The sequence below is a fragment of the Manacus vitellinus genome, unplaced genomic scaffold (genome assembly GCF_001715985.3).
Source record: "Manacus vitellinus isolate BGI_N305 unplaced genomic scaffold, ASM171598v3 scaffold_3_pilon, whole genome shotgun sequence".
In the NCBI taxonomy this organism is placed as follows: Eukaryota; Metazoa; Chordata; class Aves; order Passeriformes; family Pipridae; genus Manacus; species Manacus vitellinus.
In genome coordinates this window covers 36,449,353-36,468,823 of record NW_021940535.1, presented here as the reverse complement: position 1 = coordinate 36,468,823, position 19,471 = coordinate 36,449,353, and the positions used below count along the sequence as shown (strand labels likewise).

Genomic DNA, 19,471 nt, shown 5'->3' with positions numbered 1-19,471 from the left:
GGCTGATGCTTCCAAATTTTGCTTTTCTTTTTCCCATAAAACTGCACATTTTTCTCCCATTTTACAAGAACAGTATCTGTCTCTGTTCCAGTTCACAGGCTGAAAATGATTCAATAAATGTCATTATACTGTCATTCTGTTTAACACTTTGGGATATAGGAACAGAGGCATTGCCAGCAATGACCTCTGGCAGCCCTTCAGATCCACTTGGAGAGCCTCGCCTGGAATACACTACCCATTCCTCCACACCAGACCTCCAGAAGGGTAAGGTCTAATCGCAGAAAGTCTGGCAACAGAAACTGGGAATCATCGTAATTATAAGTAAACCTTAACTATGGAGAAAGGCAAAAAGCACTGAGCTTGTTTAGCCTGAAGAAAGCAGCCTGTAAGGAGGCATAACAATTGTCTTCAAGAGCAGAAAAAGCTTTTTCAGAGGAGGAAGGGAATGATCTGTTATTGTCCATGGTAAATAAGAATGAATTTAAATTGTAAACAGACATATAAGGATTTGGAAAATAACTTTTTAATAGTAAACATCTTTCTACCCAAGGTACCAAGATTGCCTGAGGATGCCATCAAATTCATGTTACTAGAGGTCTTTACATGCAAATTTAGGAGGGATACCATTGAGTCTCTATTATGTGGCAGAATGAAAAATGGCTTCCGTGAGTCCTTTTTCACCCTGATTTTCTATAATTTTAGAATACTTTCTCAGAGCACCTCCATTTTCCACTCTGTTGCCTGTGTGGCAAAATACATTATTGATATGCTTTGGAAAATTTATTGTACTGTGCTTGTTAAGATTGACAGGACTGATAATAGCTGTGGTACATTAGCCTTGCAACTGATGGCACAGATCAAGAATAGGAAAGAAACAAACTGAAAGGATCCAGGGACAATGACTTCTTTGGAGGCAAACGCAAAAAAACATAGCTTTGCTGGGCAGAAAGTCACTTACTTTTCATATTCTCACTTTTTAATATAAAATGAAGCACGTGAAGGAATCTACAATAAAATGGAAGCTAAAATGAAGCTTTGCTTCTATGTGGTCAATAAGGACAGATGCTACTGATGGAGTGGAGTAACTGGCAGCCTTCCCTTCTAGACTAGGAAATCATCTCTGCAGTGCAAACTGGAATGTGAGAAATTTGTAAGCTTCCCCAGCTTGAAGTTTCTATACAAAAGTTTCACATATCTCCAACTGGGAACTGGGAAGTAGCTTGCATATCTGAATGCCATCATGGTAATGAAGCACACTGTTGCCAAGCCATGTAGCCGGCCACTTTTGTCCATTAGGAAATAAACTTACATGATGACTTCCAGTAAATCCCATTCAGTCAATGGAGCATTTAAAGCCTGCAGATCAGAAATTAAAGTCTTGCAAAAGAAGGAGAAGGAGAGAGCAAAGGAAAAGTGGGGCATCCTTTCTGAGCTGAAAGGAGGAGTTAAGACACTATTAGTCTTTCCAGTGGGAAAAAAGAAAAAAAGGAGGGACAAATGTAACTCTTAGATTCTTACCACTGTTATTGACAACTTCTCAGCCAGCAGCTGTCTAAGGGGTCCCAGTCTGGACATACTGCCTGCTACCTGGCTTTCTGGTGAAAAAAATTAGTCCTACTGGACTCTGAAACTTCTTCTCTAGCTCTTGTGCACATTCCTGTGCTGTTTCCATCGAGGCATAGATGGACCTGCACTCCATTTCAAGATGTCCTGGGAGCTAGCACCTACAACTGTTAATGTGCCTCTGAAGAACCATCTGCCTACCTGCATGTGTGGTTCTATATCAGTAAGGCAAGGAGATACTAATGGAAATTATCTAAAAATAGCTAGCAAAAGAAGTTATCAAAAGGCAGTAAATATGGCCTCAAGTGTGTGAAAGCTTCCTTAGAGTGACTATACTTTTAGAAAACAATATGATCCAGGAGGGCTGAAAGCAGACACAGGCCTTTGAAGAGAAAATTAATTGCAGGAATGTATCATTTATGTGTCAGTTAAATTCCTCTCTTTCATCAAATCCCTTAAAAAAAATGAGGAGTAAAATCTCATGCCTCTGTGTGGTGCTGTCACATTGTACATTTTACAGACTTATGCAGACACAAGTCCCTTCTTATTATAAAGGCTTATCTTAAAAATCCAAACTTCTGTATGGTAACATTGGCTGCATTTTGACTAGTCAGTTCTGACTACTGATCAAGTACTTAAATAATAATTTGCCTTAATTCACTACTATGTTTCCAGCTGTGATTTTTATACACCAAATCATGGTAGGCACTAGATAGTTGAAGAAGGAGAGACAGACTGCCTGAATGAACTTATCTTCTCAAATTCAAAGTTTCAGATTTCATTGTTTTTGCAATTTCATAATTTCGATCAAATTGCCATTGATTAGCTAGATTATTTCTTAGCAAGATGTCTATAAAATGCATTTTAACTTATGTGTTAAGTCAACTGTGATTAAAAACAATGAAAATTATAAATTTTTGTTCTGTACCATGGGCAAAATGATTTGGAAATCTCAGTTCATAACAGATAAAACTTGTAATCACAAAAATTTCCATCAGCATAACTGATCTTTTTGGCAATTCCAGTGAAAACAATCGAGACTTGAATGAGTTTTGTTGCATAAGCTTGTCTAACCCTCTATTTCACAGCTCTGATTCTCTGCATATGAGGGCTGTGATATTTTCTTAGCACCATAGTAAGAAGATCCTCATTCATCCCTGTTTTAACACCTAGTAGGTGATTTAACATCTAATAGGTGTTTTAATAACTGATAGGATATTCGCATGTTTGACATCATATTGCAACAGAGTACAAAAAAGACTGGGTGTTTTTTTAGCATATATAGCTTTTCCAAGAAAGGAAAAAATATTCTTTGAATACAGATATGTGGGTAGAAGAGATATGAATGGCATTGCCGTAACCTTTAAGCAGACCTTTATGAAAGGAAAAGGTAGAAGGGAGCATTGAGAGTACAGGAGAGGTAGCATAAGGAACAACAATACTTTTTTAATTAGAACACCATCAAACATGTTTTGAGAAATTATTTGTTTCCAAAGATGCTAATTGAAATTGCAAAAAAAAAAAAAATCTAGCAGCTCTTACAATAAAACTAATCTTGCACTTCTGAGATGTCTTCCCCTATGTGTACCTTAGCAGGCTGTGTTACTGTGAATGAATTTAGTCTTGAAGCCCTCACAAAATCAGATAAGATAATGTTATTTCCGCTTACAGAAGAGGAAGGAGATGTAAAGAAAGCAGGTAAAGCTATGCACTCAATTAACAGTAGCACAAGTGATATAGGCTCCTGCTTCAACATTTTTCTTCTGTGTCCATAGACAGCTCTACCTGTCAGGGGAGCATGCAGGGACAGGAGACATGTCAGCAGCAATAATGTCAGGACAGGAGTCTGCATGGATTAGTGAATAGTTTGGGAGATAACAGCATCCCCAAAGAGAGAAAAGTCTATAGCAGAGAACAAGTTTAAAGGAAAAGAGACAGCTTTGAAGATGAATTCTGGAGAAGAAAATGAAGGGTGAGGAAAATCTAACAACATGAAAATAGACAGCGCAATGCACAACAGAAACTGCTGAAAGGGAGGAAGGGGCAGTGGTAGGTACTTGCCGACAGAGAAGGATCTAGCAGAATAAGTTACAAGATGGGCAGAGAAGCAACACAGGTGTAAGAGGAAAATAAGAAACAGAATAAAAAAAATCTTACATTAGGGAGGAGAGAGAAAGCAGAGATTATCAGAAGGATGACAGGAAGGGCTAGGAAATATATCTGTGAGATAGTGAATTGTCAGTGTAAGGCACATCCTAAAAATCCTCTGAACTCTGAATTTTATAATTTAAGAATACATATACAGTGTTACAATCAAAACATTCTAAGCAGTCAAGCCATTCCTCATTGTTTCCAGGATGGGGTCCACTAAGGTCAGCTTTTGTTGCAAAGCTAGTTTTTTTGCTTAGTGTTGCACATGAAGACAAACAGACTGCAGGGAGATTTAAAAGTTGAAACCAATGAGTCTGGGCAGCTAGCCATTGCTTTGTGCCACATTTGTGTCTGCTTTACGCAAAATAAAAGTTTCACTTACGTTTCTGGCACTTTCTTCTTCGAAAGAAAATACAAGGCAGCAGCTGTAATTTTAATCAAGAAGAAACCAATACCAAACCCAATCCAAATATCTGCAAAATTAGAGCAAAGACAGAAATGAGTAAAACAAAACACTCAAAGAATGAATTGAAAGATATTTCTTTCTTTTTACAGACCCACCATTTTGTAGGAGAGTTGGAGGCTGAAGAGGCTTAGCACTTATGTGGCAACGGTTTCCTTCCCATTCTTTCCCACATCTGTGAATAAAACAAGAATTTTTGAAAAAGGGGGAGGCAGGAACGATTAGCAGAGATGAGCACACAGGAAATGCAAGCCTTTTAACACTTTTACCAGGGAGACTAAAGCTTATCCAGGAATCATAAAGAGCAGCACCCAAGTCAATATAATGGAATGTAAGTAGTAAATACACAAAACAAATTTAGGAGAGAGAAAAATAAAATAAAACTAAGTTCAAAGCTTAGAATTGGCTTCCTTATCCATATTATCACTGTATTGTTTTCTCATAAAAGAAATCTGACTAATTTCCCTGTATCCCTCCATGTGAAAGTTAAGTAAATTTCTGAGTTGAGGAACTGGGACCCTAATGTAGAGAAACACAAACAATTAGACATGAAAAAGATGTGATTTCCTGCCCCCTCACCTAATCTGTCTCTCTTTTGTTTTACTATTTTCTTGCAAAAATTATATCTTTCTAACAAATGCCCCTTCAAAACAAAAGCATTACATTTGAGCTAACAACTGCAGCCAGGTAAAATTATTCTAAAAATTACTGTTTGGTAAAATCCAGTCTTAATTTGAAGAGACCAAATACAAGAAATCTTACACAAGTGTTACTGTTTTAATTTGTTGCCTAATGGTTAATCACAGTCCCAAAAAAAACCCCAAAACAAAACAAAACAAACAAACAAACAAAACACAAAAACCAACCAACCAATAAAAAAAAATCCCAAACCCCCCAAAAACCCCCTGTATAATTTGTCACTTTAATTTGTCTAGATTTAGTTCTTGTCTACTTGCTGTTATTGTGGCCTTCATCAGAATGAAGGGACCTCGGGCACCTAGGCCAGGTTGGCTGCCTTTGCTGAGACACGTGCAATTTGAGGAGTCTAAAAATGGCTGAAGGCACGTATTTTTGCAAACCCTAAATGACAACTAGTGTAAAGGCTTACCAATTTTTATAAAGTAATTTCCATTTTGAAATTGTGGTTTCCTCTGCTTAAATGTGTAATACAAAACCTCATATATACACTATTAAATGTTTATATTAAAGCTATTTTATTTGAACATGTGAGAGGGAACTTCATGTTTTTTGCCATGGTTTAGCCCATGGTATTGCCTTTGTGCCTTACCCTAGCAGTTATACAGTGAGTTAACTAGGCACTCCAGAGGGAGAGTGTATTCCATTATCTCATTTTCCCAGAAAATGACTTTGAGTGGTGGATGTAGGGAGAAGAAGGGTTGGATGATAGGAGCAACAAGAATCTGTCTGTAACCTCAGTGACATCTAGAAGAATTCAGAAAGGATGGGGGCATGTTAGAAAGCAGATCTGTATCCCGGTTTCAGATTTGACAGGAGGAAGGTGACTTCACTAGAGACCAAATGAGACTGATGCAGGATTTGTTGCAACTCAGTGCTCCATTGAAAAACTGTGGGCAGAGACCATGCCAGAGGGGAAGCACCAGCCCTACTCAAACATAGTGGATAGAGAGAGATTTATTAACCCATTTTACAGATGTGAGTTTTCTCTGGTTAAAGGGTTACCTTGTTCAAGGTAGGTAATTAATATAACTAATGAAGCCTAGCTTTAGGAACTGGAGCCAGTGGCATATTCTGACATGCCAACTTTTAAGTAAAAATGGCATAATTTCAGCTGACAGCTCTAGCTCAGCTGGAGAGTCATTTTATTCAGTGACAGAAAATACCTGGTCCATTCAGTCCTCCTTCTTCTTCAGCATACTACAAAAAAATCATGTAATTCATAAGCTGCCTTTTATGCAGACTGATGATTTTATACAAATGTCAAATTGCATCTGGGCTCCTACCAAGCTCTGTGGAGCCATGTAGAAACATTGCAATCTGATGGTAATCACCCATCAAAATAATTTTCTGATTGCTCTTGATTGTATAATTTCTTTTCTCCCCGTTTGCCAGATTTTCTCTTGAGCCAGATATGCTTTTAATCCAAATTGCCCTCTTTCTTGTCACTGCAGAACTTGCTTGACTGTAAAGAAAGAATAAGAAAACAGATTTGCAGCTGTGCACAAGAACTACTCAGACATGGCAAGAGAGGTACCATCTGCTCTGGATCCACCAGGGCACAGTTCACCTCAGAACTCTCACAAAGCAGGTGTGTATACTGGTAAGAGTATAGTAAAGTTCTATTACCCAGAAGTATATTATATGTTATGTTTCCATTTATTGATGGAATATTTCCACATATTCATGCTATGTTTGAATTATGGATAAAAAATTTAGGCAGCTTTTAGTCATATGGGCAACTACTTTATCTTCCTAAGCATGCATACATAGAGGTTTTATAATCAACTACTAACCACCTAAGGTTGGCCATTTATTTCCTTCCAAATCTCTGAATTTGAACAGTTTTTTTTTGTCGTACATGGCACACACTACTTAGGAATCTGGTGTCAGATTATCAATGTGCAATTTTGGCCAGTGAAATGATTTTCCACTGTGTCCATGTAGGTCACTGTTATTGATTAAAAAAAAAAAAGGATAGAAAATGGATTAAGGTGAAACAAAGATAGTATCTCTGAAACTTGGTATGTTGTTAGGACAAATTAAAAAAAAATAGATGGGAAAGATACTGAAGATGGGAAAGCATGAAGCATGGGGACTGTCTATAGGGAGAGGGAGGAGGCAAGGAAAAAACTATGATGATAGTTAAGACAGCATAGCTAATCCTCAAAGACCAAGTTGGATAAGAAGTGTTAAACAACAAAAAGCTTGAAGAATGAGTATATTAGCTGGTTAAAAACTCCTTCATGTATCTCCACACATTAATTTATTTGTTAATTTCTAACTTTGGCTGGAATCTTAGCAAGCATTCCTGCCACTGAAGCAAAATATAAGACTATCAGAAAAATTTGTTTTATAATTTGGAGGTTCCTTCAAATCTTTATAAGGTTTGGTTGTTCATTACTAAGAAAATTCCATCTTCTCAAGTTAAAAATAAAAGACTTGAGAAAGTAAGAGTTACAGCTAGTTGAGAAGACTGAAACTTTCACTGAGGTTCCAAGAATAAAGGGAAAATTGTTCATTAATATCCTTGGCATAGTGGTGGTGGAGAAATTACTCTCTAAATTGAGAGGAGAGAATAGAATTGATATTTGTAATGGTACTAATATTTACCAATAACTTACACTGGAGAAGAAGAGAATAGTTCTGGAACATGAATGTAAACAAAATATAAATAATTCTTATCAAACTACTCCAGTTATTTCACTCCATTGGAAAGTAGAGGGGTATTTTCAAAACAAATAAATAATTTAGGCATGGTCTTCTATAGGATATTGGAGGTTTTGATAAGAAATCCAGAAAATTGAGAGTATTTTACAGGTTTGAAAATGCTATACCACTATATATTTTTTTATATTTAATAAAATCCAGAAACCACTGCAGGCTATAACCGATGAATCAAACTATTTTAGAAGCCATGCAAAACTTATACAACAAAACATGGAACCTTTTGTCCTTAAGGAATGAGGTACATGTACCCCCTGTGTGAGGTAGGTGCTGAAATGATGTTCTTCTCATCCAGTGACATTTCCTATAGACTTCACACTCTGTCCAATGCCTGTAGGACCAGGTAATTGATAAAAATCCAGACAAGTCCCTCTTTTCATTAAGGAATAAAATAAAAATACTGGGAAAAAAGGTGGTAAAGGCAAACATGGTGTTAGTTTATAGTGATTATACATATTTTATTTATATTATATATATGATGATGGAAGATATTTCCCTGATGTTTGTACTGAGGACACACAATACCTATTCCTGTGCTTTTGCAATCATAACAATATGGTCTCGACTCTCAGACTTTGTTCTTTGCCTGTTACTGCAAAACTGTATGTGAATAACAGTAATAATACCAGGCAACTTTATAGGAAGGGAAGTCAAACTTCACCTTTCTACTGCACAGTCCTTGATACATGTAATCCTGACATGAACTTTAATTACTCTAACAGCTCCAGGTAGGTCAGAGCAGCCTGCATATGCACCCAAGAGATGGCTCACTTGAAGTACAGCTAATGGAGGAAAACACTCTTAACTACCCGCTCACTGCTATGCATGGACTGTACTTCCAGTGTTCTGCTTTCAGCTGGGAGGCAGGTAAGTTGCTTCTTCAAAGTCACAATTAGCTTCCTTGCTGATGAGAGCAGCTGGGGTTACACAAATGCTGATGTGGTGGAAGGACCTTACAGAGTACAGATCGACCATATCTTCTGGGCTATGTGTTAAATCTTCATTAGCAGGGTAATGGGAACTTTGAAGAGCTTGCTTAATAATCCTCTTCTGCTACTTTATTTTTAAGACAGACAATTCTGAAAAAGCTCTGAATTTATCTCTTGAGCCATGAAGCTGAAATTCCACATTATTTATGTACAATTAATTTCCCTGGACTAATGACATCTTGACTAATTAGCACCACCACATTTTACATGAGTCTTAAGCTTATCTGAAATGCAGACATAGTCACTGCGATCCATTTAGACAGGAAACTCCTCACAGTTGAAACAGGAGGAGCAACAGAGAAAGACAGATGAAATAGCACTTGAATACTTCCATCCCAGTGCACATCCTAATCTATCCTGCCTGACAAAATGTCTTGTGCTATTAGCAAGTTCTTATGGTAAAGTCACCCTGGAAGAGAGAATGTTAACCCCTCAAATTTGCTTCTAGGATTTCCAACTCATTATTCCCTAATATACATACGGGTAATTCAGAGGAATGAATTTAGCATTGCCCATGTTGCTGCATCCTGAGCCTGCAGTTATGGCTCATCTCACTGAAAACAAAAAATAAAAACCAGACAAGGTGTCTGTTGTTTTTGGATGTTCAGTCAGGGCAGGTTTAATTTACAAGGACGTGCCTGGCTGATACACTACTTCGTTTCAGGATGTCAAAGCATATCTGCTTTTCTTATTTTAATCTGAAAATTTTTTTATATAGAAAACTTAATCTGTTATGTCTTGCATATATACAGAATGACCAAAAGTTAGTCAGCCAACTATTTAGTGTACATGGTATTAATAGTATGTAGATTAAGGCAGTAATATGTGGATGATCGTAGTTATACATTCCTATGATCATGAATGTACACTTTGCAATATCCTTTAGAGACTGTACTTATGAAACAACCACAATGCACTGAGCCAGTATCTTCTGTGTGAACTCAGATTTGCCATTGCTATGTTTCTAATACATTTGCTGTGTTTATAATACATTACATGGGGGTCATTACACATGAATGCTGACATTTTTTTGGGAGCTGTGCCATATGTATTGCAGTGCAGGCTGCTCCAGAAATGGTGAGAGAGAACACAAGGAAAAAAACCCCACCAAACCCACAAACTAGTTCCTTGCAGAAAAGAGAGACTTGATATCCATTTGCTATATCACTGTAGAAGTTTCTCTGTGCACAAATCTTTGCAATCAGTATTATACAAAATAAGCTTCACTAGATTCTTGGACAGTATGATGAAAACAGCACCTCTTCATTCCATTTTGGAGAAAGAAGTAACCTCTACTTCAGCAATACATACCTCTTTTTGCACACATACCTCAAAGATCCTCAGAGGCTGTAAACTCCCAGAAACACAGAAAGGTAGAGAGGAACGTGTAAGCCAACAATTCCCCATAACTGGTCATAAAAGAAAGCTAACTAAACTTCTGAATAGAATTATATGATGTGACTGTGTATGATAACAAGGGTCTGGATTTGAGGATCTAGATATAGCTTCTGTTCTGAAAACTGCTAAAATTCATAGCTGGCAAATACAAATGAGTCAACATGAAGGTGAGCAATATGAGGCATAAACAGATGCTAAAAGAACTGCAAGTAGTCTGAGAAAAGATCTATGCATCCTCATAGATTATTCAAAGAAAGTAATGGCTCACTTTGTATCATAAAAGCATGCAGGATGCATAAGAAGTAAGATAAAAGACATTAGAGATTACAGTGATTAAACTCATATGACAGAGACTGAAAATATCAGATTTAATTTATACAGAAGATGAGCGGGAGCAGATATGCTGAAGGTAAACAAAATGATATATGGTAAATGGAAGAAAAACTGTGTGTTCTATCTTCTAGAACATTCAATCAAACTGAAAGGAAATACATCTTAAATTAATAATAAGGAACCTATTTGTCACATAGTTCTTAACTGACCTGAGGGAGTCCTTGCCATAGCAAGTCTTAGAAGCCAAGAACTTAATGATATGTACTAGAGAGAATTCCTTAAAACAGAGATTGCAACTCTTTAGAAATGCAGGCTTAATGTGATAATTGATGACAGTTTGGAAGAAAATTCATGTATTGGCGTTATCATCTTTTATATGTAGCTTTTCTTCCACGGTGTGCAGGGAGCTACTCCCAGGTCCCTAGCATGACACACTCTGATTACACACTGCTCTTATAGCCACAGTGAGAGGTTCTAATTACAGCCTGAGCTGAATAGGAAAAGATAACTGTTATAAGGAAGGACTTGGTCAGTGTATCTAATTGCTTTTTATATAGATACAAAATGAAATCATGGTGATCAATTTTAAAGGTTTCGAGAGGGACTTAATTTTTCTAATGTTAACACCTGAAAGGGGAGGTATCTAGAGGCAGTTCAGACCAGCTTAAACTGTGGGAAATAAAGAGACCAATCTCATCTGGGTCCTTTACCATTATCTGTAACAGTGTCACAATGACTGGTTCAGATTAGATAGGTACATTTAGCTGTTTCACAGCTCGGAAAGAGGAGCAACACCTTCATGCTTGCTGTGAAATGTTGAAAGAGAAAACAAACAGCATCTGGTGTTAGAATAGGAGCACGGGGGTGAGCTTTGTATCACAGACAGCTTGTGAATGACATCCTGTTAGGTGCAGGAAAATCATTTATTAAATGGGGAAGGGTAAATGCTTTCTCTAATATCTGTTGTTTTAAATAGAGAGGACTGGAAAATTTCAGAGCAAATGTTTCTTCACTGAAATTAGTTGACACACGAGAAAGTTCGTATTTCACAGGGAATATGAATTTAAATTTTAAAGAAATTCTGTCAGTGTCTGAAACCTGCCTGATCGGCCTGATTTCTTGTCTGGCCCCTACCCTAAGCACCTCAGAACAAACTCAAATTTTGATGTTATTTTGCCAAGAATTACACTGATTTGAAGAACAGGTTACTTTACGGCTTCACTAAAATTCTTGTTTCAGACTAGCGTGTTAATCTTGGGCATGACAGAATTTTTTTCAGGGTATTTAATCCTATCATAAGGAAATACAGACCTATATGGAAATTATTTTTTGTGTCATTTGCTTTTGTGCCTTGACTCTTTAATGAAATCAGCCCCAAAAGAATCATTGAAGGTTGGTACGTGATGCCCACTCTATTTTATGGCACAGATTTCAAATATGCAGCTACACCAATGAAGCAGAAGTATGTGTTCACAGCAGATGGTCAGACTTGAATTTCACCAGTTCAAACAATTACACTCTTTTTTATGCTACCTTGTCCCACCTTCTTTAATAATAGTTTTTTGATAACAGATTTTTCATGACTATATCACTGAGTTAAAATCTCCAGTGGGAGAATTTAGGAGTGAAGCTACTTCTGGCACTGAAGAAAGGATTTGTTGCTAAATTCAACAGTGAAATTGCTATTCACTTAGCTAACCATTAAACAAAATAAAAGTCTTAAGAATTCCTCCAGAAAAAAAAAAAAGTGATTTTTAAAATGAAATTTTCTCTAGGACAAAACCAATATTTCAACCCTGCTTTAAATAAAGGTCAAACCACCAGTAAGCATGTTGTTTAACTCTAACTGGTGCTGACATGAGACATTCACATGACAGAGAAAGAAACAGCTTGAAACAGTGTAGTGGTGAGAGTCCAAATTAAACTGAGTCCTGAGTTTCTTCCCCCTGCTTTTGGGTCTGGGGTTGTGCTTTGTAGAAAGTGACCCTCAAAATGAATGACCTTCTTCATAAAAAACTCATTTTAAACTTGCATAAACCAGTAAAAATTAGTCATTTTGTGAAGTAGAATCAAAATATGGGATACTTAGAGCACTGGGCTGGCTTGAGGGAAGTTTGGTGCAGATACTCCAAGTGATGTGCCTAGCATATAAAGTATTTCAGTAGTGAGAAAAGTGACTGATCTCCATCTTTTACTCTAAGCAACCTAGGAGATTGAAGTAATACACGTTGGCATTTACAATATGAAGTGAACCTGCTCAAGAAATCAGTGCAGCAGCACCTAAACTGTTGAAGTGAATTGAAAAAGTTCACTGAAGAGATAGGCCCTAGTTTTAATCAGTTTACAGCAAAGAAGTAGTCCTTCATGCCAGCCTGCCCATCCATCTTGTTTCCCAGTTCTTTTTTCTTCCTTTTTTTTTTCCTTTTTGTCCAATCTTACATGTCTTTCTTTCTTGTGTTTCTCTTCTATTCTTTCCCTCCCTCCCTTTTGCTCTTTGTGGAACATTCAATTGGAGCTGATGCTTGATTTGCTCTTGAAGAACACTTCAAGTAAGGGAAGAATATAGAGAGAAGGAGAGCAAGGAGGGAAAGAGACAGAGAACCATAAACCTCTAGGAACCACTTTTTACATGTTTGTGTCTCAAATACAGACCCGAGTTGCAACTTTTAGAGGTCTGAATAAAGATTAGGGAATGACCTGACAGAAAGGCTGACTGTGCTGCTATAGTCTGGTAGCAAAATTATTTTGATTTCAGAAGCAACACTGATTCCATATTTAAGTAAAATTAGGAAACAATGCTTACATTATAGAAGACACCTGTTCATTTCAGAGAAAAAGGCCTTTTTGCCTGAATGGCAATTCTCTTGATAGAACAGACAGGGTTATGTATCAGTAGAAAACCTGATAAGAGATCTGAATATATTTACAGTGGCTGTATTTTTCCACAGAGACCATCCTTTTCTTGCTTTGTTTTTGTTAGATTTTGGGTTTTGGTTTTTAGTTGACTTTTTTCTTTGTTTTTGTTTTTTGGGGTTTTTTTGGGGGGGGAGAATTGGGGGATGTTTTTTGTTTATTGGTTCTGTTTCATTCGGTTTTGTTTTTTAATGTTTGCTCTTATTGCTTTTAATCTGTTATACTAACAGTACTACATGCTCATTACTTCATTATCTGCATTATAACTAGTTATGCAAGAAATAATATGTATTTATTGCAAAATCAGTTCACAAATCTGCTTTTCATTGCACTTTACCCTATGAATAGCTTTTGTGAGATGAAATAGTTATTTTAAAAGCCTGAGCAATGGATGGTCTGTATTAAACTATACATTTGGCACAAATAATAATTAAAAAAAGTGATAAAGTTATTTTCTTTCCTTTTCAGATGCCCCTTTTCAGCATTGGTTTAGTCTTTTTATCAGTTAAAATGGTCTGCTTTAACCAGAGCCTGCCAACACCAGGCATTGCTCCTGGCAGGTGGACTGTAGTATATATTGGAGATTATAAATCATTTTGTCATTCTCAGACAGTTGTAAATTTATCTGCTTACATGGGAGACAACACCATACAATAACATCTAATGCTGCTTCTCACTGCTGTACAAGCTAGGTGCGCAAGTACAGGGTAAGATTACATCAGCAAAAATATATTCTTTAAATCTTTTTCTTGCATTTTAAATTTGTGTCTGTACCAAAAAAACCCACAACACAAAAGCCACGAAACTTTTCTTTTGCTTACCATCTATGTACTAGAGAGACAGTGATTTACACTAGGAATTACACATCACCCAAAAAAGGCTTAAGTTCAGCAATGAGTTCTACACATGCCAGTGTGGCCCATAGAAAATAATGCAGGGATGTTGTCTCTGCATAATATGCAGATATTACAGGCAAATTTCACAGATGCTTGGGGAATTCTCTCTCTAGTTTCTTGCTAACAAGTTAAATTTATGAAGTCTTTAGAGGAATGACCTTTAAACAATTTATGAGAACCTAAGACACTTTAGATGCGATAAAAATAATTTCATCACAACCTTTCTCCCAGATCCACATTCTGTTACCGTTGTTATGGTTACAGAGTCAAGACTTGAGAATTTAGGAGAAGCTGGAATTAAGGATTCCCATGCAATTTCAATTCAAACCCTAACACATGCCTGTTCAGGCACATATTTAATTGGAAGATCACAAACTCCCCATGCACCTCCCTCCCAAATCTAAAGTTTTAATTCCAGTATTCAGTGCTTAGCGTTGTAACAAGATTAATTTTATATCATACAACAGAGGTAATTCACTACACCTAGTAAAAACACGACACCTAATAAAAACAAATGAACAAACAACCCCCGCCCCAAACAAAGAAACAAACAAACCAGAAAAAACCCTGTTCTTATTATGAATAGCTAAATTGTCACTTCTGTTCTCAGTGTTTAAACCTTCAAACTTCAGCACTTAATGCTACTCTTAGTTGACATGAAGAGAAAATTGAACTCCAAATAAATGCTTGAAACTTTTATTAGGGAGAATAGATAGGTCTAAATCTGGGTTATTTGACTTGCTTTGATAGAAGAGCTTATTTCAACTGTGATACTTGGCACTCTGATAAAGCAAAATCTTTCCCATGATCTTTCATGCATCACATATTGTTAATAACATATGGTGTGCTACAGTTAATGATAGAAAAATTTCTAACAGTATTCCAGCATCCATTCAATAAAGTCTTTTCTTGGTTACAGCCAAGGAATATGCAGTACAGATGAAGAACTGGGAACAATTCCCCTGATGTTAACACTGCTGTACAATGAATCAATGTACATATAACAATTCCGAGTAGCCTTTATGCTCCTTTGCCACATACCATGAGGCAGAACAAAAGCTTTGTTAACCTGCATTACTAGTCAACAGCCCTAACAGACAGAGTTAGTATCCAAAAATCTGTGAGATCAAAGAATCCTTGCTATGTTCTGTTTTTCTACTGATGATTTTATGTCAGCAGTTGGGACAAGGTGGCAGGGAGCCATGACAAACATTCGGTATTAATAAGGGACAGATTTACATTTTGTAAAGCCACAGGACTAAGACTTTTATATAAGCTGAAGTCAGCTTTTAAATAGCTGAAAAACTGATTTCATTAAACCACTTCTCAGAACCTCAGGACATTGCAATTTTTCATCTATTTGGAATAAAAACTGTAAAATTTTTTCTGCGGGGTTCCTAGCAGATGATATTTTTTTACTATTCTTGAAACAGTCTGTCACAAAGCTGGTACAATGCCCTGCCTTTTTTCTTCAACATCAAATAGCTGAAAATCAAGACAGGATAATTTAATTTCACAAACATATTCAAATAATTAGAGTAAGAAATGTATCACATTAATGCATATCAGTCCTTTTTTCACCATATATTAAATTATGACACATATGTTCTCAAATATGACCTGAGTTAGCCAACTCTGAATTGTGCAAAAGGAGACTGAACTTGTTTGCATATGATAGTTTATTATTTTTTGAATGAGATTAGACACTGATGTTTTCAATTTCTTTTATTAGGTTCTTTTTTTTATCAGAAGGATTTTCTCATAGCCCTTTTATTGAGTCTGTGAATGTTAAAACAAGGATAATCTGAAGTTTATCCTTCTTTACAGTTTCCAGTTTTGTCATAAAAAATATTTCTTTCTATTTTTTTCTGTCCCTTTTCTTGTCTTGGGAGATACTCTAAATTTTAGAGTTCAGTAGTCTACAGTACTTTTTTTCTCTATCCAAAACTTGTAGTATAATTTTTTTGGTTGTGTTGTGATATTAACGAGAACTCCCCATCAGAACTGGTGCTACATCTCCCACAAGATATGGTGTGGGCACCAAGTGTACGTAGAGAGCTGTGAAAATAGTGAGAGTGCAAGGGTAACTTGTTGGCCGTTGCTGCCATTTTATCACAGGACATGCGATGTCTGATTTTCATATTGAAATTTTACAAATCTCAACCTGTCTCTTTCCAAATGTAAATTTCACGTTAATTTTCAGCTTTATGTTAAATTCCTTTAAACAGTGTAATTAGCTTTTAAACCTCAAGGGGTTTAACCTTGCTCTTTTCCTGAGAAACTACTGATCATCCAGAGGAGAGCTGAGGAGAGGAGCAGAGAGACTGCAGATGAAATCAGGCTGGGCAGGACAGGGAGACACTAGAAAGTTGCTGGCCTGTGGCTCACTTAGAAAGATTGAGGAACTACTGAAAGGAGAGGGGAGACAGGCCATCAGAGACAAGGGAATGTTGTTTTGGGATGGAGGGGGAGGAGCAGATCTTGCAGTCACTCAGGAAAAGTTTGAGATAACTGCAACAAACTGGAAAGTGAGAACACATCTGTGAGGACAAGTAGGCAAGGGGACAACTGTGAGTAAATGCTTTTATTTCTACTCTGTTGTCCCTCGACACACTGAGTTTTCTCAATTTAAATAGTATTCTAATTCAGATTCCAGTAAAAGCTGGATTTTAGTTTAAAAGCCTTTTTGTGCTCAGTCTGGGCACATCCATTTTTAAGACAGAACATGTTACAAGTACATCTTACAGGACTAAAAAAATAGCACAACAGTATTATCAGGAAAAAAGTGCCAAATTTTCTTTTTTAGCCTGAGTTTGACTTTAGGGTAGGTCATAAAATATTGAGACCTTGTCAGCCACAGAACTACTCCACTTTTGGGGTTTTCATCTTCTAGGTGTGAAAATATGGTAAAACTTTCAATAAAAATCATTGGCAGCTGTGTCTGCAGGTGTTTTCTCATACACAAGTACATCAGGAGGCATGCAACTGCTGGGAAGTGATAGGAACCTGAGCCTGCTTCTGCTTGTCTTAAAAGGTGGAAACCAGAGGAAAACATCCTGAATTATGGGTTTTGTCTGTGAGTCAATGTTTGGGACTTAATTTTTTTTTTATATATAGACATTCTTCAGCTACAAATTACAGTACAGGTGATAAGAATTTGTGTTTTCTTTATTCTCTCAATTCAGTCTTTAAGATTTTAATAACTTGATGTATTAGACTGGATATTGAGATTATTAGCAAATTTAATAAAAAGATATTTTGCTAACAGTGGATTTAATAGTGCCTAGTTTTCTACGTGTTCACTTCTATTCATACTCTCAATAAAAGTAGTTTACTCATGCCCCCATAATTTCTTCCATCTTTAGCCTGTTTCTTTCAGACCTCTACAGTACTCTCAACTTTCTCACATGAGTACATTCTGCTGGACAAAAGTTAGCATTGTGCCATAAGTGTGTTGGCTAATACATGCGGGGCAAAGAGGACAGATGACTATTGAACTCCTACTGCCATTTTGCCTTATTTTAAAGACAGTAGATGACTAAAATTAGGTTTTCCAGTCTTTCATTAGTAAACATTTTTTTCCCCAAAGTTCTAGAGATATCTCATCAAGATTGGTCAAATTTGACTGATGAGCAAAATATAGATTTTGGTGGAAAGAATTACGGTCTGACAAATAGAATAGCAGTTCAGTCACACTAGCTTTGTTTCCTTGGTGTATCAGGATGAAAAGAAGTTTAAAAATAGACAATTTTGCTGTTCTGTTTGTAACTGTGACCAATATCTAGTAAGACTTGTATGTCCCAAACAGGCATACTTTTTCTCATAAGTCATTATGTCTGAATAGACTAATGGAAGTCTCAGCAGTTATTTACTATAAATCCTAGAAAGCAACCCTGTGCCAGAGCTGTATATTGATGAATGGCACAAGAGAAAACCTTGATGAACAGACTCGCTTTTAGCATAGCCACTGTGCCTTCTTTCCTTCCTTCCTTCCTTCCTCCCTCCCTCCTTCTTTCCCTCCCTCTCTCCCTCCTTTTCTCCTTCCTTTTCTCCTTCCCTCTTGCTCTCTCCCCTTCCCTAGTTGTGAAAAATCTTATAGTCAGGCTCACCTCAGGGGAAATTGAAAGGAAAAACAATATCTATTTCCTTCTCTCAGCTCTTACACAGGATGGAACAATACTGGGAGAAAACAGTATTTTACCAGTATTTACTCCTCTGTCATCTTATTGTCATTAATGTGATACCTTCAACTTAATGTTTAGTTCTTTAGGTAATCTACTTCCACTTCTATAACTGACATTGTCCTGTTTCAGTTATTAACCAAACACATCCCTCTCTTAGTTAAAAGGTTTGTGACAGTGATGAGAGATAGTCAGGTTTTTCTGTGCATCACAACCCCCCCTGCGCCCCACCTTTCTGTTTCTGGTGAACAATGTGCTTTGCCCTAAGATAAGAACACCGGGTGGGTATTGCAGGAGGAACTGTCTGGGTGCTCACACAATGAATGCATTCCAGAACTGCGGGGGCTGTGCTGGTTGCCATTGACTGTGGTGCACATCAGAGTGCAAAAGGGTGTGAAATGCTGCTGGAGGCTGGGTCGACTGTGCAAACTGGTCTCCCGAGGCCGCAGGCATGGTGCAGGTGGATCCCTGCCCTGACAGGGACTCACTTTTGGGCATATGAGTGAAAACGCTAAGATCCAGTCTAATATAGACAGAAAATCCTAAAGTAACCACATAGGTGCTTTGTTGTCTTGCAATTGTGCATTCTGCAAGGCTAAAGACTGCAAACCTGTCTGTTTCTAGCTGAACCTGCTTATATTATAACTCTTTAGTCCTGCTTGTATTATATTCTGCATTGACAATATTTAGGGACTGTATTAACAACAAATTTAATCACAATCATCCACTGGATCTGAAGTAGCCTCAATAACAAAACATTAAGATTACAGCAAAATAAGACTGTAACAAAGAATAAAACTGAATCAGCTATGTTTAGAGTAATGAAAAAAATCAAATAACTTTAATTAAAAATTATTCTTTGAACATTCGAAAATGACAACTGCCAATCAAACACAGAATCTGTACTTGGACTGGGCTTTGTCACAAACTTCGAATCAAAAAATGAAAAAAAATCAAATTCAAGTGTTGTCCTTAAGTAATTTATACAGTTCAATACCATGATGAAATTGTTTCATTGTTCAGCAGACCAGCAGCTTATTTCTGGTCACTTAAAAGTTTTTTTAAGGACTCTTTAGCAACAAAATCAAAATTAAGAGGAAAAAATAGATCCTTTTCATTAAAAACAGTATCTTCAAGTCTAACACAAAATAAGTTAAAGCA

General features: G+C 36.8%; 1 protein-coding gene across 1 annotated transcript in view; it reads right to left on the bottom strand.

Annotated features, from left to right (window-relative positions):
- The window catches only part of MALRD1 (MAM and LDL receptor class A domain containing 1), a 243,159-nt gene that overhangs the window by 8,821 nt on the left and 214,867 nt on the right, over nucleotides 1–19,471 (bottom strand). Inside the window, exons 36-37 of the mRNA XM_025895435.1 lie at nucleotides 4,276–4,352; nucleotides 4,097–4,187 (exon numbers count right to left, since the gene is read on the bottom strand). Coding sequence (XP_025751220.1) covers nucleotides 4,097–4,187; nucleotides 4,276–4,352 — 168 coding nt within the window. The remainder of the gene's footprint in view (nucleotides 1–4,096; nucleotides 4,188–4,275; nucleotides 4,353–19,471) is intronic.